Source organism: Rosa rugosa, chromosome 7 (genome assembly GCF_958449725.1).
Source record: "Rosa rugosa chromosome 7, drRosRugo1.1, whole genome shotgun sequence".
In the NCBI taxonomy this organism is placed as follows: Eukaryota; Viridiplantae; Streptophyta; class Magnoliopsida; order Rosales; family Rosaceae; genus Rosa; species Rosa rugosa.
In genome coordinates, this window is record NC_084826.1 from 4,854,668 (window position 1) to 4,875,794 (window position 21,127).

Sequence of the window (21,127 nt, forward strand, 5' to 3'; positions counted from 1 at the left end):
TGTTCTTGTTCTAGTTTTTTCGACTAGTTGTTTGGGTGAGTGTTCTGTCCAATCAGAGGGCGCCAGGTCAGAAAGTTGCGCAATTGTTTGTTGGGCCCTTTCATGGTGGACATGTCAAGTGGCCAATAGGAATTGGCCGCGTGGGTTCTTTTGGAATCCGGAGGTTTCTTGAATCGTCGAGGGAGAAAACGCGCGTAAAGGCTACGTGTAACAACAAGGCTGTTTTTGTCATTTAACTTTTAGAGGTTTTTTTTTTTTTTTTTCTCCTTTTTCTTTTCTCTTTTGATCTTAAATGTTTTTAGAGTTTCTCGAATTGGATTTTCTCAAAAAACAAAGGATTTCAGTTTAGAGACCTAGATTAAAGTTCTAAATTTTATGAATATAATCCGTAATGATGGATTATATATAGATTGTTAAAGTCTATTAATACAAGACTTAAACTGATATTGTATATGAATCACTGATCAGTGATAAATTTCTAAATCACAAGTCTTGATAATTCTTATTTAAAATTTATGTAATAGTGTCAAAATTTACCAAGTCCTCGTTGTAAATTTAGATTGCAAGTGCTATAAAATCCAAACTTTTTCGATACTTTTTTTATTCAAATGGTTCTTGAAACTTTATCTGCCTTCCACTTTAAAAACCTGCAGCTTAATTAGCTTAATTATTTTGCAGCAGTAATTAAGAATATAAGTTGTCTAATTGAGTTATACATATTTTTTATGTGGTTTGGTCTAACATATTATGATCTAGTGTTCTTTTTTTTTTTGAAATAGATCTAGTGTTCTTTTTGTCCATCCTAATTGAGTCCCAACTTTTCAAGGGTATTCTAGACATTTACATGATGAATATAATATAGATGAAGTGCAATCAATTCAATCCAGCATATGCTTAAGGGTCAAGTAATTAATTCGAATGTTCCCAAATTCTACATCAAAAATTCAAAATTCATAATCAGGGTCACATATTCTGCTTAATGAAAGGAACAATGCATCTTATGAACACACAAAGCACTCTTATATCTACAATCTATCTGAATGGAGCAAGAGGATTTGGAGAGCGGCTGGCTTTTGAGCTTCTGAGCTCTTTACAGACATGGTCTAACATTCCCAAAAAGTCTCTAACAATCACAAAAATTCTAAGTGGGTTTGCTTCTTCTTTGCTCACATTTCCATGAAAGTACTCGGTAATCTCCTTCACATGTGACAGCACTCTATTCTCATCACCTTGCAACTCTTTTAAACTCTTCTCTGCATAGCTTATGAAAGACTTCATGGAACTCACCAAGTTCCCACTTTTCTCATCCATGGCCAATTCTTCATTTATCAAATGCTTCAGTTTGGTCATTCCATCAGATAGGTTTGACACACCACTTGCAAGAACATCCAAATCCAATGTAGCCGTCTTCTTTGCATTGTAGAGTTCAGTGCTGAGACCGGAGACGAGGTCTAGCCCCATTCTTCTATAATCTTCTTCCTTCTCTTCAACTGTCTTGATTTTGTTTTTCTGGCTGATCCTACCCATTATGCTATCCGAAACTCTGATCCCTTCAGCCCTTATTATTTCTTGCACCACAAAGTGTAACAAGGTAGTCTTTCCATCAGTTCCTTTCACATCAGCAAGTTTGAGAAGCGCGTCTAGCTTGAATGCTCTAGCACCTCCTCTGATAGTTCCCACATTCATCCGGTTGCCTGTTTTCAACACGGCTTCAAGTAACTTCAAGAACAGCCTGCTTGATCTGAGTTCCTTGCAGGCCTCCTATTGTAAAATTGAGATGGAAAGAAGAATATTAGTTTGTGTTCATAATCTGTGTAATGTGTTTTGGTCATTTTGGTTTTGTTACCTCTAGGACTGAAAACGAGTTCCTAAGATGAACCACCTCATCTTCAAAAGTTTCTCTGTAAAGCATGGCTTCAACTCGCTGAAAGGCGAAAGGAACGTTAAGCACTGCCTTAACAAACTTCTCAACTGACCCCAGTTCCTTAATATCTCCTTTATAGCCGGAAAGCTTAGCCTCTTCTTCACTGGTTGGCTCCATCTTCGCAAGTGCTTCAAGTTGTTGTAAACACAATCCACTTCCTGTTTTCATATATACAAGTGTGCATGTTTAAATGGTTATGGTTTACAGAACAAATTGTTAAGAAACAGATTATTATATCAATTTAGTCCAACCCCTTGATGTTGATTAGTTATCGAAGTCTAATAGCTTTAGGAGTTACATACCTTGTACTAGTGCTTCACATACTTGCTCTGTAGTAGCATTCAGGGCTTTTGAAAGTATGGTTATGTTCTGTAGTCTCTTTGGCTCAAGCACATGCTTGCTCGGAGAAGGTGTCTTGCTTTTTCCTTCATCATTCTTCATTGTGTTTTGTAGATTGTATCCGAAAAGAGATTCAATCATATCCTCATCAAACCTGTTTCAAGATGCATAATTTACTCGTATCAAAATAGACAGAGAATGCAAAATAATAATAACCAATAATGATCATGTCACTTACTCAAATGAGCTTGATCTCAGTTTGTCCCACACCATAGAATGGTCAGGTGCAGCTCTAACTTTGTCCCAGTGTAGCGGCTTCAGTTTTGGCAACGGTGTTCCATCTTTTCCCAATGGTGTGAGTGGAGGGAGTGGTGGAGGAGGTGGACCTTTGGCAGAGCTGTTAGTTGCTTTCAAAAAGGGAGGTGGGCAAGGCGGTGGAGGAATAGAAGGCGAAGTTGGAGAAGGTATTGAGGACTTTAGAGGCGAAAAGGAAGGGTCACCTTCTGAGATTTGGTTTGATGCACAAGAAGAATCTGATTTTCTAGGAGGTGACAGATTTTTCAATGTAGAAGAACTTGAGGCTTTAGATGTAATTCTTGTTGAACTAAGAGAAGGACTGAAAGGAGGAAAGTGTATGGGTGGAGGTGGAGGAGGGGGTGGTGTTGGAGGAGTTGTGAAATTCTTTGCATTATTGGAAGAAGATGGTGCAGTCAGAGACGGAATAGAAGTTTGGTTTGGGGTTGCTGATAGGTTTGGTGAGTTCATAAAAGAGGGTGATAAACAAACCTCTCTGTTTGACACATTTGTAGACATATTTGCTGCTGTGTTGTCGCCTAGACTACCCGCTGAAGCATTCGAAAGGCGGATGCTTGATGAATTGGAATCTCCAAAAGAATGGAAAGATTCCTCATCAGAAGAATAAGCATCAATGGGAACAACTTTAACCCTAGTTGAGGAATTAGCACAGTCAGACTCATACTTGACTGAGTCTGCATTATCCTCATGAACAGAGGTAATTTCCCTTGTGGAAGAACTACTAACATTGTCAAAATCTGGTTTCACCATTTCTTGATTAGATTCTTCCTCTTCCATCTCATTCAATGCGCATCTTTGTGTGTAATGATTTGGTGCGGCATTTAAAGTTCCACAAGTTTGCTTAAGACAAGAGGGCTGTTGTTGTTGTTGCTCTACATCATCAATGCCTAACGAATCAACATAAATAAGATCATGAGTGCCAGGGTTTAAGCTCACCTTGCTTGCTGGTATTTGAGAACCAACATGCTTTGATCCACCGCTTGTTCCTCCTCCCTTTTCACCATAAACTGAGATCACTCTTGTGGGTTTCTTCTTGTGCTCTTTGTACTTCTTGCAACCCCATATGAGGCCAAGCACACTAATCAAAGTAGCAGCTCCAGCTGAAACAAGAACAGCTATAAGTATCTTTCTGGTTCTGCCTTTATCATCCTCTCTAACAATTTTTCGAGGAGGTGAGATTGAGCGCAACCGGTGTGGATGATGTGAATGTGGACGGATGTGCAGCACCGGAGCAGGAGCAGGAGCCGGACTTGGAGCCTCAGCTTCACTGAAGGGTGAAGGAGAAGGAGATGGAGACACATTTTCACTGTCACCATTTGATGGTGTCCTCTTGTGTAAGCTCCTCAATCCAAGCAAAGCCCTGAACTTTTCCACCACTGAAATCTTATTTTCTTCATTCTCATCTTCTCCAGAAACCTTCTCAATCTGCAAGCTCTGAGTGCCCTCAACATTGTCCTCCACTGAATGATACAGCTCCTGTAGGCCATGAACATTAAAGCCGTCTGCATCTGATAAAGCACCAACAGTGAAAATGTGGGTGGTATTGAGTAATGAAAAGAGAAGAAACATGATGAAGATTTCCATCATGTGGAAAATCACAGAACTATGATAACCCATTTCTTGTCTCTCTCAAACAAAAACCATCAAAGCATATAAATCATGTCCTTCCTTTTTGTTTCTCTGAACAAAGTAGTTCTTTGGAAAGTTTTGTCATATAGGTGGTGTGCAATGAAGTTCAAGACCAGAGAGCCTTTAATGCTACTCCAAGAAACCCCTGAGCAAGGCAGCAGTTGTAGTTGCACTGGGCCTTCTTTTCCTCTCACCTCCATAAATACCTCTGCAAAACACTATCAGTACACATCTTATGAAAGATCTTCTAAAACCAATTTGACTCCATTCATTGGTCTTATGACTCTTTTATCTTATATAAAGGCCATATCTTTAAGAGAAAAGTAGAGTACTTTTATTCATTAGTTCATCATTTTGATTCAGATTTAGTCAGCACTTTAGAGTTGATGATCACAGCAGAGACCCTTACCTATCAAATGGGTTAATGGGATTTGCAGCTAAAAAGCCAAATCAAGGGTTTGATGGGTCCCCATTCTGGTTACCTTGTCCAATTCATGTAGAGGTTGATGGTACCAGTTCTCTCCAACCCTAATTATTATACGAGAATGGACCAAGGGGTCCATCACTTTCCCCATGTGGGCTTCTTACAACACAAGCCAAGGAGCAAAACATCAAGAGGTGCGAAAAAGTTAAGATCTTGGAGATGCAATATTTTAGAGGAGGTGAGAAGGCTAAAAGTGATTTGGGATTGCTCGTCTCTTTCACAGGCTTTTAGGGGATGATTTTTAGTGTTTGAGATGCTGTTCTCTTTGGACTAATATCCAAACTTTGATGGGATTAAAGTTGGTTTCATGTGTTGTCCCCTCACCTAGACATAGAGAGAGAGACTACAGTCTCAAACCGACAATATACAAATACACACAGTTGCTTAGATTTCAATCAATTGCCGTGAGATATGGGAACCGTATTACATTTCTACCGCTTTGTTACTACGTTACTATGGCTTTGACATCGAAATTACTGAGGTCCGAAGCTCATTCCTTGCCCTTCCCTGATTAGAAAGCTAGGGCAGCCGAGATTTTGAGTTGATTTTTAAGAACATAGTTGGGTTCCTTGAAAACGAAGGATAAGATCAAACTATTATTGAACTTGTTAACGTTTTGGTCTAAAATAATCAGTAAGTGAAAGAAGAAACTCGAGACCTAAACACAAAGTTCAACATTTCTAAGTACATTTTTAAATCTCAATATGCTAACTCATATAGTTGTATACATACTTCTCCTCATCTCCTTTTCACATTACTATAATTTTATCTAACATGACACATATTTTTCACTTGATGGATAAAAGTACGAATGCTGTTCTTTCCCTGAATTTTTGCATCACTTTTAACGAGTAGTTCTTTTTTGGGGGGCCAAATTATGTGTATTCCACTCTACCATGATTTTCCGATAGTGTGTCTAATTCCTCTCGAGCCAAACAAGATATACGGCTCCATTATTCTAAAAGGTGTTCCCCAATTAAATAACTCTCAGTGGATACAATAATATTGCTCAAATGGGGTGTCCATTCAAACACTGAACATAAATTAAAATTTTGTCCTTCAATATTATTGGAATAATGGTGATCTAAGATTTCTATAATAAAGTACTGCGCATCGTTATCACTTCAGCACCTCAAAACCTAGTCCTTTTGAGTTTTCTCTCTTTAAGATAAAATAAAAATGGCGGTCATGAATATCATTCATTCCGGAATAATATTATGAGATTTTGTCACTAGCTTCCATTCTCAGAAAAGAAAATAAAACCAAATTAATTAGTTTTCGGTTTAGACTAACCTCATACATGTACGATGTACATATTACTGTTGAAAAGAAAAGGATATGGAAGTTTTACGTCCACAATCGGTGAATTCAGATATATAAACTAATTCTAACCCTAAATTCTCAAGTGGAAAATACATTATAAAATACATTACATAAGCTGATAATCTATACGTGCAAACTCGACAAGGCCAGTAGTATCTGATGAATTTTCAGATAACAAACAAAACATGTGCAGGTGCTGATTGAACAGCCAAGTAATTAAGGGGCTTTTACTTATTCCTTTGGCATGTTCTTCGATCTAGCTTTAAACTTTTAAACTGCACGTAATTTCTCTCCTGCTCACAAAACTAGCAAGTCCAAAGAAAGACTACGTGCATGCCCTAGAAGGCTAAAACCTAATTCTTCTCATCCATGTCATGGCGTCAAGTGTTTGACTATACGAGTTAAAATGAACCAAGTGAAATTCATCATAATTGCACTAAACTGTATACTGTCGATCATTCCTTGGTGCTTTTGCTTCTAACCTTGATATTCCTAGCTCTGTTGATGCGGAGGTCATGGCAGTTATTCAAGCTATTGAGCTGGCTTGGGTTAGGGAATGGAAGCATATTTGGCTTGAGGTGGATTCAACACTTGTGCTTAGTTTTCTTCGAGATCCTCATCTTGTTCCATGGCGTTTACGAGTGGCATGGGGTAATTGTTTGCATCACATATCTCAGATGAACTTTCGATCTTCTCATATTTTCAAGGAAGGTAATCAAGTGGCAGATGCTCTTGCTAATATTGGTTTATCGTTGTCTGCATTGACTTGGTGGGACGAGCCTCCTCATTTCATTTAGGACCAATGTCGACGAGATAAGCTTGGTCTCCCTAACTTTCGTTTTCATTAATTTGTTCTTTCTCTTTGTGTTAGTTGTATTGTTTAAATTTGCAGTCAGTCGCATTGCTCTCCAGGGGTTTGGCTATTGTGCCACCCTATTAGATTGTACATTATCTTTATTTCAATAAATTTGGGGTGGGAGAGCACTTTGCTCTTCCTGACTCCTGTTTTAACCAATATATATATATATATATATATACTGTCGATCAAATAACATAATTGTAAGTGATGAATTGCGTGTCAGTTTACTTATTTCAAAGATTTGAGTTATTCTGTTTTTTACATCTCATTCCAAAATTATAACTTTTGTAAAAATTCAACTATAAAGTACGTACGTAGTGTAGGAACTAGGGTTGGGCACTACAAACCGAACAACCGATCCCGGCCAGGACGGGTCAGTTTGAAAAGCCATTTTTTTACTGTTTTGTCCCGGCCCGGCCCATACTGAGAAAAACGGGACGGGCTTCGGTTTCAATTTACAGAATTCGGGCTAGGCCCGGCCCGTACCGAAATAATAGATTTTATATTTATATTTTTGGTTTTAACACATGTCTCAGTGTGATTAGTTATTTGGTTAAGCCTATACTTCTATTATGGACTCTACCTCACCATATTCTACTCAATCTCTATCTCTCATCTCTCTCAGAGTCTCAAACCCGAGTTTGGAGACTTAATCTCAATTAATCAATTTCTCTCTCTCTCTCAACCGTCTCTTCACTCTCTCTTTCTCATTTTGATAAACCCAGATTTATGTAATTCTCAATTCAACCATCATTCCTTAGTCAGCTTCACCAATTCATCAACGATTTCTTTACCGTTTAACGAGGACTTTCATCATCATAGCTGCACAAACCCAACCCTATTCCCCAATTCTCATCCCTTCAGTCAATTACCACTAACTCGATTCCAAGCTTAGAACCCTAAATCCCCAATTCCCCGCTCATCAATTTAGCACCTCAAGTCATCAAAATCACCAATTCCCAAATCGAGTTCGGAGTCATCAATTTCAGTTCAACAATTTCTTACAGCTTGAAGAAGCTGATGGCTAGAGGTCTTCAACAGCTCGACCTCGATTAGATGCTTCGATTAGGTTGGTATGAAATTGCAATTTGCAAGTGTGGAACTATGCAATATGCAGATTTGGTCCTTTTTTCCTTCAGTTTTAGCCTTTTAGCTTTTGTTGAATAAGATCAGCTTGTTGGATTATGGAATGATGAAGTGTTGTAGGGAATTGCACTCTTACTTGTTCTCTTTGAAATGATCATTTGAATGTAGTGTTGAAATAATGTAGAAATGCAAACTGGGAAATTTTACCAGATTGCAAACTCAGGTAACCTGTCCTTTTTTTTTTTTTTTTCGTTCCTATCCCGGATTGGGCCCGGTCCCGGCCCGATACCGATCGGGTTCAGGCATGTCGGGATCAATTCTCAAAATGGTCTCAACCGTACCGGCCCGTCCCGACTAATAATTCTGGGCCCGGGATCGAGATTACCACAATTTCGGCCTGTCCCGGCCTGTGCCTAGCCCTAGTAGGAACAAAACAAATGGATGAACATAGAGTATCCAATACTAAACTCTAAAGTACGTACGTAGTGTAGGAACAAAACAAATGGATGAACATAGAGTATCCAATACTAACCTCTAAAGTACATATGTAGTGTATGAACTAAACAAATGGATGAACATAAGAGTATCCAATACTAACCTCTAGAGTACGGAAGCAGCAGCTACCAATAATTCATTTATTTTTTTCCCTGGTAGTTTATAGTTATGGTGGTGCTAAACTGCTATGCTCGTGGCATACGCATTCCCACAACCTTGCAATCAAAACCTTGTGGCATACGCAATTGGTTCTGATCTGTCGCATTCAAACCCTAAAGCCTAAAGAAAATCACCAGGTTCACTACCTATTGGTAATTCCACCACCCCGTTTGTCATACTACCAGAGGATAGCTAAGAGAACACCAAGAACTGGGACAAGAAAAGTTTTAAGTTCTTCAAGTTATTCAACTAACTACACTTTTTAAGTATTTATGACAATCGCAGTATACATGAGTATCATAATCAGCTTCTCCGCTAAGGACTCCACCATGAATTGAAGCACCATAGGCCGCAACCTCATCAGGATTAAGTCCCTTCATTGGTTCCTTCCCATTAAACAAGTCGATCAACAACTGCTTCACCTTCGGAATTTTAGTGCTCCCTCCAACAAGCACAATCTCATGAATATCTTTTTTCTTCAATCCTGTATCTTGCAGAGTCTTTTCCACTATCCCCATGGTCTTGTTGAACAAGTCCGTGTTCAATTCCTCAAACCTCTCCCTTGTCAAGGATTCCGAGAAATCCATACCATCGAAAGGAGACTCAATCCCCACAGAGAACTGGTGCGGGAAATACAAGGCTCTCTTGGCCTTCTCGCATTCCTTGTGAAGCTTCCAGATAGACTTGTTGTCCTTGCTAATGTCTCTATTGTACTGCTTCTTGATCAACTTAATAAGATACTCCATTACTCTGTGGTTGAAATCCTCTCCTCCCAAATGAGTGTCTCCACTCGTAGAGATCACCTCGATCACACCATCATCAATGGTCAAGATGCTAACATCAAATGTACCACCGCCAATATATATGTTCTTCTCTTCCTTATTCTTGTCAAGACCATAGGCAATGGCCGCGGCCTTGGGCTCATTAATTACTTGAACCACATTGAGCCAGGCAATTTTGCCTGCATCCTTAGTAGCCTGCCTTTGTGCATCATTGAAATAAGCTCCAAGAAGCAAAACAAACTCATTAAACCACTAAAGTATGACTACATATTTTGTAAATATATAGGAGACGGAAATAATCAGACATTACCTGGACCAGTTATGAGAGCGTCTTTGATCTTCTTCCCCAAATAAGCCTCAGCTGTTTCCTTCATCTTAGTCAATATCATAGCACTGATTTCCTCAGGGCTAAACACCTTGGTTTCACCTCTAAACTATATCTATGTTCACAACCTTATAAGGCAACAACTTAATCTCCCTTTGAACCTCCATATCATTAAATCTGCCAACAAAACCAAACCATGCAAAAATTCAACTTCAGTTTACAATCCAAACTAAATGCAATTTTCAACACACTTTTCGGTCTTGCTTTAGTACTTTTACACAACTCATGACTTACGAATAACTAAAAAAACCCTAGACTAGAGAACTCTCTCTAGCCCGAGCGCCGCAAGAGAGCACAAACCCACCAGATTGTTCCCTGTCCGGCGGCGGCCATGGATAGCGCCGGCTTCGGCCGCGTCGTCTGTTGCTGGCTGCCAGACGGGCACTTCAATGCCCTGGGCTGAGGTCGGGAGAAGAGGTGGCTATGGCTTGTGGTCTGGCAGCCTGGTTTTGACGGCAAACGTGGGCGGTCTTTCTGGGCGTCTGTGGTAGTTTCTGTGCAGGGATGGTGCGATCCGGCGACGGCGAATCGTGGGCATCTAGGCGACAGTATGGCTTGCGGCGATCGGGGCTGGGTGCTGTATCTACAGTGGCTTGGGGCTCGAGGCAGTGCTGGCTTGTGACGAAGCTAGACGGTGCGGCTCATGGCGGGGCTGGTTCATGGCGGGGATCGTTGCGAGGCTGGTTCGTGGCGGGGTTGGCTCGTGGCGTGGCTGGTTCGTGGCGGGACTTGAGGGTGGCGCTGCACAGGCCACTGCCGGCGTGGTGGTCTGGGTTTGGGTCAACCATGTCTTGCTGGGCCTTGAGTTGGGCTTCCTCTCTTTGGGGCTGCCCTTTGGGCTGTCACATTTAGGCTGGGGTTTTTTAGCCCTAAGCCTTTTCTATGTTATTTAAGTTTTTGTCTAAATTACAATAATGTTCCGTTTTCAGAGACAATCTAGGCACTTTTGTGCATCTAGTTTTTGCATTTGGTCTGGTCTTGTTGATTTAATTCTCAGTGGATCTAGTTGTACACCAATTGAGGTCTCTAGGCAACTAGATTGATTGGTTAAGAGTTAGATTGTGAGGGCCAAATCTTTCTAGTACCAAAGGGGGATCCCGCTATGTCTACGTATTGATTGTACAATGAGTGGGTCTATTTTCTATGTATCATTGTGGGTACTACCACTATCTTCTTGTCTGTCTAAATGGCAGCGGAAGGGTATGTAACGGCTTATTCTGGTTTTTGATGAATATATATTCACCCTAATGGCTCTTTTATATAAAAAAAAAAATAATAACTAAAAGAGTATTCTATAAGATAAATAAAGTCTCAATTGAGTAAAATTTGTAACCATTCATTAAACCCTAAAAATGGTAAAGATGACCTGTATAAATATATACAAAAACACATCCAATATGATGAAGAAAAAATAGCTTACTCTCTCGGTCTCTCCCTATGAGCCGCTGGATATCAAAAAGGGTACGTTCTGGGTTAATATGCGCTTGATTCTTTGCTGCATCTCCCACTAGAAGCTCGGTGTCAGTGAATGCAACCCAAGAGGGTGTGATTCTATTGCCTTGGTTGTTTGCTATGATCTCTACATGGCCATTTATGTACAAACCCACAAATGAATAGGTGGTTCCGAGACTGATTCCGATCACTGGCCAAGGATTAGATGAACCCTTTGCAGCTAATATGCTATCCCACACAAGAAGCAGTCTAGCCAAAAAAAATAAAACCTTCAGCATATTTTACTTAACATGAAATTGATACGTAAAAGATTAAATTTCAGCAAATTTGAACTTAATTTTGTAATACCTGAAACAAAGACAAGCAGATGACACCGCTTTGGTCTTCTTCACCTCCATTTTTTCCGATTTGTATGAAATTCTTGTCCTCCATTTTTTTCTTTTGCTTTATGTCTTCGGCTGTTCTTTCTTTTCTTTTGATTTCTCTAATCTTGCTTGATTTAACAATTGACTATGTGGAATCATTGGGCTGTGTCCCTTGTACTATTGTTTGGCCATGTGCCTTGTTAATTGACGCTACCCTTTGACCAAAAAACAAAAAGTGCAGTGTTGGTGATTTTATAAAAATCTTTTGCAGACAGTGATCCATCCAATTAGACTGCGCCACGTCATTGAAACATCCAATTTGACACGTCAATGAGCCTACGGGAATATGACATGTCAGCATTTCGAGAGAATCTTGTGTGGGGCGGACCGCACGGACACGTGGTGGGGAGGACCAATCACTGCCCAGCATGGGGGGGTGTTTTGGGTATTGCACTTTAGGGAGCAAGGGCAGTTTCAGAAAAGATGGAAAATTTCCTTTCTTCTGATTGGGTGGCCGTAAAGCCACGTGGTGGGGAAACCCCCACCTAAGAATTTCTCCAGCATTTCCTCGCAGGTGTAGAGGACATGACGACTCAAACCCATAGGGATTTATATAGCAATTTAGAATTAAACTTGGATGGGCCGGTGTTCATTGGAAACCTGCCACGTAATTTATTATTATTATTAATTTCTTCTTTGCAAAAAATTGAAAATTTAAATTAAAACAGTCCAGCATACGAATAATGTCATACTAGCATCATGTCTAGCGCTTTGCGTGTGGTGAGAGAAAAAAATCTATATGAACTATGAAGATATATCTTTGCATCATTTTCTGAGCTACTTAATGTGTTTAGCAATTATGCTTTGAAAGTTTGAGGTTGTATCGTAGGGCTGAAATATACGGGTAACTGCTACCACTTTGACAAAACTGTATCTACTATGTGACGAATGAGCAATTGTGATTATTGTAGAAGTGTGTAGTTTTTTTTAGAGTTGCTATGTTTTTTGTATGTTTGCTTTATTGTATTATTTGATGATTTTAAACTAAACATGTTTGAATGGGTATTAAAGGAAAATCAAATTTTGGTGAAAAAAAATTTTAACATTAAAAAGATGGTCTCACTTTTTTTTTTTTTTTTTTAAAGGGAAAGAGGGTCTCACTTTATAGTGGTAGAGATATGGTGATCTAAGATCTCAAATCTAATATTATTTGTACCACTTCATTTTTTTTCTAGTGTAAAAGTTAGAGCTTCAACTAAGAATCTAGTCCTTATTTTCAAATATACTTTTTTTTTTCTGATGAATTTGATGAGACGTGGGAATTTTATTGAAACTTTATTTTCAAATATGAAAGTACGTACTACTGTACTAGCTACATGAATTTCATAGCAGATTAAAAGTCATTATAAATATCAATGCATCGTCGAGAAGACCGTCCGTCCGTTATGAGACTCTAACTCGATACCATTCCCAAAGAGACCGTACCTCAGCCCATGCACGTATCCCATAAGTACCCAAAATTTCTGGGGTCCCTTTGTTTTGGAATTTCAGACAAGAATATGAATGATTTGGGGCTGTAAGCTAGGCTGCCTTTATATAGCAGCAAGAGGCTGGCTTGGTTAATCTAGGTTGCAGCATAAATTGAATTTTACCGTAGCATTTTTTGCCGCCTCAAGGATCTCAATGATAACAAAATGTTTGTGCCAGCCCTATGCTATGATGGGAGCTAGTACGTCTTTAGTCTTATATTATTGCATATGTCACTCAGTGATCGCATCCATGTCATAGATTTGGCCCGCAGTTTTTTTATTTTTTTTTGATGACACAAAAACACAACAGAAAAACTAAACACCAAACCACGACTAACTCCCCCTCCCAGCTGATCCAAATGGAACGCTGGGGACACAGAAATGGGATGGCAAAACACTACTAGAATTTTGTTCATAGACATCGGCCCAGAACCGATGTTAAACTAATTTTCGACCGATGTCTTAGTGGGTGTAGAGAAAGATATAGACATCAGTATAAGCGCGTTTTTAACCGATGTCCCAGACAACAACCAACATCGATTCTAAAAAACAAATCGATGTATAATCGTTATAATCATCATATTTTTGTATGTTAGGTATGTCTAATTCTTCATATTTTCACATTTGATGCTTAATAAAGTATATGTCGAACAATACCTACGTGAACATTTGCATCGATTTCTATTCCAGAAGCGATGTCCAGTACACTTGTAGACATCAGTTCCCATGAGTATTGTTTGTTCTTGGCCATTTTTACTTGTAGCTTGGCACATTATTTTCTTAGGAACGATGTCTGTATCTTTAGGCGTCATCGGTTTTTTTTTAAGGACTGATGTTTCATTTAACACCGCACATCGTTTTCATTTAAGCAAAACGATGTTCAATGGTTGTATGTACATCGCTTGCTTTTTCTAGAACCGATGTGTTATTTCATTGTAGACATCGCTTTTGTTTTGTAAAATCGATGTGCACTGGTTTTGAGTACATCGGTTCTGCGGACACAACTCGATACATTAATAATCATAAGACATCGATTTGCATTTTGATACTGATTTCTAATCTCTCAAGTGACTTCGTTTTCCTTGGCATTACTGTTTTGTTCTGCTTTTATATACTTCACTTCATTTTGACAAGCGTGATGAGCTAAGTTTGCATCTAGCTGCTGCTGGAAAAAGAAATGCATTTCATAATCATCCAAAAATTGGGGCTTTCCATTAATTTTCTTTCCAAATTCATGATTGAACATATGTCACAAAAGAAAACCCCAAAACCTACAAAGGATAGCCTAGAAACATATGAGCAACAATCTACAAAATTTCTACACCAAACTTTGCTTCAAAGCAAAAAGTAGCCTTGCTCAAAATTCATCTTGGTAGTCAAGTGCAAGAGAAATATGTATTAAGCTAAAGGTTCACATGAAGTGAAGTTAACAGCGGTAACCAAACCAATGTGACTAGATCACCTTATCAGGCTTGCCCATCCATTTCACTTCACACCCTAGCTCTTCATATTTGGCAGCCAAATATTTCACAACTTGTAATCCAAGGCCCTGCAAGAGAATGACAAAGTCAGTTTCACAGTGCAACATAAACCTAATGACAGTGATTTCTGGTATTACTAAACTCAACAAAAAGAAATACCGACATGACTGAGCTTAAAAGGTACTAAAAAGGCAGTGAATCTCAATACTAATATAACTGGACTTTACCAAATGTAAATACACATAAATTAATGACAAGAAAATTATAGATCCACCTATACTGAATGGAAAAATAGGGGAAGCGCAAAGAAAGAATCAATCAAGCAAAATAGGAATAAAGACAAGCCTCTTGAACTATTTCACTAACAAAATTCAAGCCTCTGGGTCCAATGGCAGATCCTGCTAGTAAGTATCCAGTAATGACCTGAAAACATTCGAAAGTAAAAGAAGATAAATTTTTTGAAAAGAAGCAGATCTAGAAGCAAAGAAAAAAACTTTGTACAAATGCCAAGGCCTCACTCTTGAGTTTAAACTCTGGAGCTTTGACACTATAGCTGCTGTTCTGCTTTAAACCTGCACAAAAGAGTTCAGTTAACCCCAGCTTTTGGTACTTTGTATGGTTACGTTCACAAACAAATCAAAAGCATTTTGTGAACTAAATGTTTCCGGGGGAGTTGACAGAGTACCAATTCAAAAAAAGAAAAAAGAAAAGAAAAGCACAACCAGTGCAAAGAAACTAAAAGAAATAAACAGGGGACTCACCCTCGATTTAAAACTCAGAACTATGGCATTTTCTGACACTGCAGCTGCCGTCCTTGTTTGGAGCCTGCAAAGCAAACAAGTTTGTCAGTAGATTAAATACAACTGGGTAGCAGCCAACTCCAAGATAAACAGACGTCTAAAAGAATGACAAGTAAATTTCTTGGGTGCAATGTGTCATGATGCAAATGAAATGCAGAACCAAAAAAGAAGAAGTTGAAAGTCGCACCATCTTTTGAAGAAGTTGAAATGCAGCAGTTAAAACACTAGCTGATATCTTTTGGTTCCTCCACAACAACACGTCAACATTTCAATATCAAAAGAGACTTTCCAAAAGAACAAAAAGTATAAAATTAGTGTCCCACACAAAGTCTCTTTTCCTTAAACAACATGGAGCCCAAGCAACCTCCAGATTAATCACATATGTAGATCCAAAGCATACCTTGATTAGCTTCACTTATCTTCTCTCTTTGAGCTGCATAAAAACAAATGCATAGATCTGACACCATTTATCAAAATGTAACCCACCGATCAGAAAACTCTTTGCACCAAAAGCAAGCAGTCCAAAAGATCCAACAAAAACTGCAGCAAAAGCCAATCATAAAAATCCAAATTAGAGAAGATAGTGAGCAGAAAAGAATGAACACATCCAAATTAGAGGATGTGATGATGATAGATACAGTAGCATAAAGAATCTGAGATCTAAATGACCCCAGTGCAGATCTACAAAATGAAACATATCACAACCATAATAGAACTTTGCCAGAAAAAGAAATGCCTAAAGTAATTAATATAAAAGGCTCGACAAATTCAAATTGACTATGTCAAGATTAGGTTCAACTGTTCAAGTAGTCCTAGATACAGGACAGAAACGGCTACCATAATAAAGCATTACAGAAGCAAACATATTTAGTCAAAAATACATTTCTGTCTATACTTTCTTCTATTTTTTATTTGCTTCACATTTGAAGTCTCAATATCATTACTATGTTTAATTGTTCTCTCCATACTGTAAGATAACTGACATTGTAAACACTACCCTAATAGATTATATATTGACTTTCAGACCAATATGGAAGCAATGTAAGCCATGTTCTTCATGTAAAGCTGCATTTACTTTCATGGAATGATCCCAAATGCCTAAGTTTAACTATAGTGTAGGCTCATCTTCCATATCAGTTCTATATCCAGCACATACCTGAATAGAAATAAGAGACTGAGATAATGCCAAACAACGTACACAGGAACAGCGGCAGAAGAATAATGCACACATTTCTTTGCATAGAACTTAGAAAACCTAAACAAAAAAGCAATGAAATTTGAAAATTGACCATAAAGCTGCAAAAACTAACTTAAACAGAAAGTTAGTCTAACCAAAAGCAAAAGCTTAAAAAAAAACATCAAGATACTATCACTTAGTATTCTTATTGTTAGGTAATCATAATACATTTTTGTTCCATTTAGATGCTATAGGAAATAGTGTAGTTGGGATTGTATAATGCAACTATTATTTGGCTAAAAAAACATACTAAAACAAAAAAAGAGTTAAATTAGTATCTTATTTCCAACAAACCTATAAAGCAATACAAAACACAACCACAAAACCTTTAACCAACTAACTATACTGTTACTTCAAAGCTTTGTTGAAATTCCATAACAATCAATTCAGTGCAAAACAAATATCCTATTCACTATCCGCCCCATCTTCCTGTCAACTGTAATACAAAACAGCACAATCTAATTGAGTCTTGTTTAACAAACCCGATATCCCACTACTTATGGTATCAGAGGAGAAGAAGAAGAACAAAAAAAAAAAAAAATTTGAATAAAGCTATTCAAAAAGCAGATTCTGCCACCTAAGATTCTGAATAAAGCTATTCAAACACCAATGCATATCTTTAGTTAATAAAGTCTTATTCTAGAATCACATGATACTAAATTCATACCATTGAAATACTCCCCTTAAATTCAGCCATCTGTATAGAAAAGCCTACTTGCTAATTCATACAAGTACATTCTTAGTTCGACAAAACAAATTAATAGAAAACACATGACAAATCAGTGTTTGGCCCTTTCTTTTACTTTTTATATTAATCTCATTTCAACAATTAATAGTAAAGAGATTATTCATACGCCAAACAGGAACTGTTGTATGAGAAGTTTAAAAGTAAAACCTGACGGTGAAATTTCACTCATCACGTGTGCATGTATATATATGTACATATGTACATATTTTCATATATAAAACAAACCATAAGAAGTGTTCTCTGAAATAACTCAAATGACCAAACAAAACAGCAATCAAAGTTACATAGAAATGACAAAGCAAGCCTCTTTATGATTGTTATGAACATTAACGAAAGCAAGAAAGATGTGCAAGTAGCAGATTAGAGAAGAAAGAACAAAAGGGTAAAAGCCAATCACAAAACTGCAATCATGTCCCTCACAACCTATAATCTGAGAACCGAACTAATAGCTATCTAGTTGTCCTTCACCTCAAACAAAAGATGCAAACTTTATCAAAAATCGAAATGAAACAAAAAATACAAAATAAAATAATTCAAAACCTTACCAAATTTTGATCAAGATCGATCTTGATGACAAAGTTGAAGTCGGTGTAAACGCCGAAGTCGGTGCAAATAGGACAATAAATCAATCAATTATCCTGTCAGTAGATTATAAATTAGTTCTCACCCAATCATCCAAACCCAGAAATTAAGAGACAAGTCGGCTCAGAAAGATCTAACCTTTTATGGGTAGATGAATCAAGACCCTAAACCTTCTTCTCCTTCTTTTCCTTCTTCCCCGTTCTCTCTTCTCTCTCTTTGTTTCGTCTCGTCTCTTTCTTTCTGCTGGGCGAACAACAAAACAACAACAAATCAGTAATCAATCATTCGAACACCAGATTAAGAAGCAAGAGTAAGTCACTAACGATTACCTTTTATGGGTAGATGAATGATAACGCTATGATCCAAAAACAAAAGAGTGAAATAGCCTTTCGCGGGAGGTTTTAAAAGATCCGGATGGATGTCAAAACTGAAGAAACCAAAAGAACTAGAATTCTAGAAAAAGAAATAACTTACGATTTCAATTTTCATTGAGGTAATCGTTTGGTCGAGATTGACCGAAGCAAAGAAGCATCATAGCAGATCAATGGGATCGATTTTCCTGATCTAGTCATCTAGATTCTGCTGGCCGCCTGGCCATGAAAGTAGCTCCAATCTGGGCCAGACAAACATATTCAGATTATCAGGATACATTCATACATACAATTTCATTACTTTGAGGAATTCAATTTCAATTTCAAATGGGTGATTCATGATTCAATCAGATTAAGAAGAAGAAGATAAGAAGAGAAGAAGAAGAGGAAGAGGAGTAGAAGAAGACGGAGAGGGAGACTGGGAGAGAGAGATACCTGGAGCTCGGAGATGGGAGACTCGGAGACGGGAGACGGAGAGTCGGGGACGGAGAGAGTCAGAAACGGCGGAGACGGAGACATGGAGTCACGGAGAGAGTCAGAAACGGCGCAGTTGAGTGCAGCTGGGTTGCTGTGTTCGAGTTTAGGGCTCCAACCCCGACTTCGGTGGGGCTTGAGAGGAAAGAACCATTCCTCTTTAATTTCTTCAACTCTGCCAATCTCAGATCGAGGCCGGGCTCAAGATTCAGAGCTGTTACTTCAATTTTAGATCGAGGTCGGGATCTCGGCGCTTCAGATTCCGCCTGAGAATGGAGGAGGGAGGATTGTGATGGTGAGGAGGAGGAGGAGCTCGAGTCTGGGTTGAGAATGGAGGTCGACACTCAGCTTAGGGTTTGTGTTTCAGTTTTGGGGTCGGGCGCCAATTTTTTTTTCTAAGTGTGAAAGTTTTGAGTTTTAGTCCCCGCTTCTTCATTTTATTTAAAAGACTTAGCGCTTTTTGCAAAACTAGGTTTCCGCAAATTTTCAAACAAAACTTTTAACACCGAACCTTTTAAGAATCGATGTTAATGGTATACATTTAAATCGGTATTTTTCTAAAACGATGTTAACTTACTTTTTTACATCGTGTGCAAGTCTGACCGATTTAAATGACGTGATGTAAATGAACAGATTTCTAGTAGTGAAACAACCAAACAGATGGATTCTGAAATTGATGAGCTAAGGATGCTAGATGGTCAACAACAAGTTGGCTTCTCGGTATATATGCCGGAAGAAAATTGAATTAAACTGCTGGGCTAGATGCTTAATATATCTTGAACCAGAACTTTAATTCTCCAAGGAACAGCATTTTTTCCTTGAATGCAGTCGATCAGGAACTTCGAATCCCCCTCAACAGAGATATTAGGATAATGAGGAAGTAAGGTAGTATGTAAACCATCTCTGAGAGCAGTTGCCTCTGCAATGAGAACACTAGAATGACCTAATCTTCTGTTAGCTGCAACCAAAGGATTTCCATCCGAATTTTGAATAACAAAACCAATATATAGTAGCTGAGCCATTCCTAACGGAACCATCAAAATTTAATTTCACTTGCGTTGAATTAGGAGGTTGCCATTTCACCTGAAAATATTTTGACAACTTAGGTTGACTATTCTTAGGGTTAGCCTGACAGTAATTAGTTCCCATCATAACAGCCCCAAACAAGGTTTTATTAGGGGAAGGAACTAAGTGCTGATGAAAGATTAACTGATTCCTAGAATGCCAAATGGACCAAGAGATAAGAAGCACTTGAGCAAGAGAATCAGAAGATGAACCTGCATTATTAATGTGATCTAACCAAGAAATAAAAGAGTCATTCCATTGAAGAGGAAGAATGAGCTAAAGTCCAAACCTGATGAGAGAAAGGACACTGCATAAAAAGATGGTCAACAGTTTCTGGAGAATTAGTACAAAAAGGACAAAGGGGAGATATATTATGATTTCGGACCCCAAACCCTAGAGTTGAAAGATAAGCCTCCCTCCCTTTATATATATATATATATATATATATATATATATATATATATATGGAGAATTAGTACAAAAAGGACAAAGGGGAGATATATTTTCTGACCCCAAACCCTAGAGTTGAAAGATAAGCCTCCCTCCCTTTATATATATATATATATATATATATATATATATATATATATATATGGAGAATTAGTACAAAAAGGACAAAGGGGAGATATATTTTCTGACCCCAAACCCTAGAGTTGAAAGATAAGCCTCCCTCCCTTTATATATATACACGCACATATATACACGTCAAACTCGACGGGCAGTTACATAATCTCTCCGATGATTTTCAGACCACGCATGCACCTATATAATTATGCAGCTTTTACTTCTTCTAGTTAGCTTCATATTATATGTAATCATGTCCTGCTTTTGGACAAGATTTGCACGGATAAGTCCAACTGTCCAACAAAGACTACCTACTTGCCGCAGAATTGGACTAGTTTTCCTCGAAACAGAGAGGCTGCGCATCCTTCTTCTACTGGCATGGTTAGTTGATACTGCAGCTGGCACTACTATATATCTTCTTCGATCACCATTTTTACTCTCACTATAATTGATAGTCAAAATTGGCCGGGAATTACTCGAGTATGTACCTACAATTTTTTTCTTTTCTCACAAAGAACTAATATATGAATAAGAATAGAGCAGAAAACACACACTGATACATAAGAGGCTGCTGGCTGCCGATTAGCATGGGTTGCCGACGTTCCTGAATTTTCATGTATTTGCTTGGAGAAACTCAAAGAGAAAGATCAGCCAAAAGTGGAGTGAGTGTTGGATAGGT

The 21,127-nt window shown here is 38.3% G+C and overlaps 1 protein-coding gene, 1 long non-coding RNA gene and 1 pseudogene across 4 annotated transcripts; all 3 read right to left on the reverse strand.

The window, feature by feature from the left end:
• Positions 1-897: 897 nt before the first annotated feature.
• On the reverse strand, positions 898-4,818 carry LOC133719737 (formin-like protein 11). Of its 3 annotated transcripts, none has more exons than XM_062145907.1 (5): positions 4,617-4,818; positions 2,502-4,415; positions 2,227-2,417; positions 1,847-2,082; positions 898-1,761 (listed from the first exon to the last, which is right to left on the reverse strand). In XM_062145907.1, exons 2-5 carry the CDS (start codon positions 4,193-4,195, stop codon positions 1,033-1,035), a joined length of 2,850 nt encoding a protein of 949 aa, XP_062001891.1. In that variant the 5' UTR covers positions 4,196-4,415; positions 4,617-4,818; the 3' UTR covers positions 898-1,032. The 3 variants fall into 3 exon arrangements, with proteins under 3 accessions (XP_062001891.1, XP_062001892.1, XP_062001890.1); XM_062145908.1 differs by lacking the exon at positions 4,617-4,818 and having other exon boundaries at positions 2,502-3,678; positions 3,768-4,028; XM_062145906.1 differs by lacking the exon at positions 4,617-4,818 and having other exon boundaries at positions 2,502-4,577.
• A 4,021-nt stretch (positions 4,819-8,839) lies between these two features.
• Positions 8,840-11,630, reverse strand: LOC133722698 (heat shock 70 kDa protein BIP1-like; annotated as a pseudogene).
• A 2,686-nt stretch (positions 11,631-14,316) lies between these two features.
• LOC133723941 (uncharacterized) lies at positions 14,317-15,843 on the reverse strand. The gene is made up of 5 exons (XR_009853357.1): positions 15,808-15,843; positions 15,369-15,432; positions 15,126-15,179; positions 14,974-15,030; positions 14,317-14,675 (listed from the first exon to the last, which is right to left on the reverse strand). It is a non-coding gene; the product is annotated as an uncharacterized LOC133723941 (long non-coding RNA).
• Positions 15,844-21,127: the final 5,284 nt, after the last annotated feature.

Coding starts and splice junctions, on each gene's coding strand:
- LOC133719737 (XM_062145907.1), bottom strand. CDS start 4,195: ATGGGTTATCATAGTTCTGTGATTTTCCACATGATGGAAATCTTCATC. Junction 2,418..2,501: donor CTGAGATCAAGCTCATTTGA/GTAAGTGACATG, acceptor ATCTTGAAACAG/GTTTGATGAGGATATGATTG. Junction 2,083..2,226: donor ATGTGAAGCACTAGTACAAG/GTATGTAACTCC, acceptor ATATGAAAACAG/GAAGTGGATTGTGTTTACAA.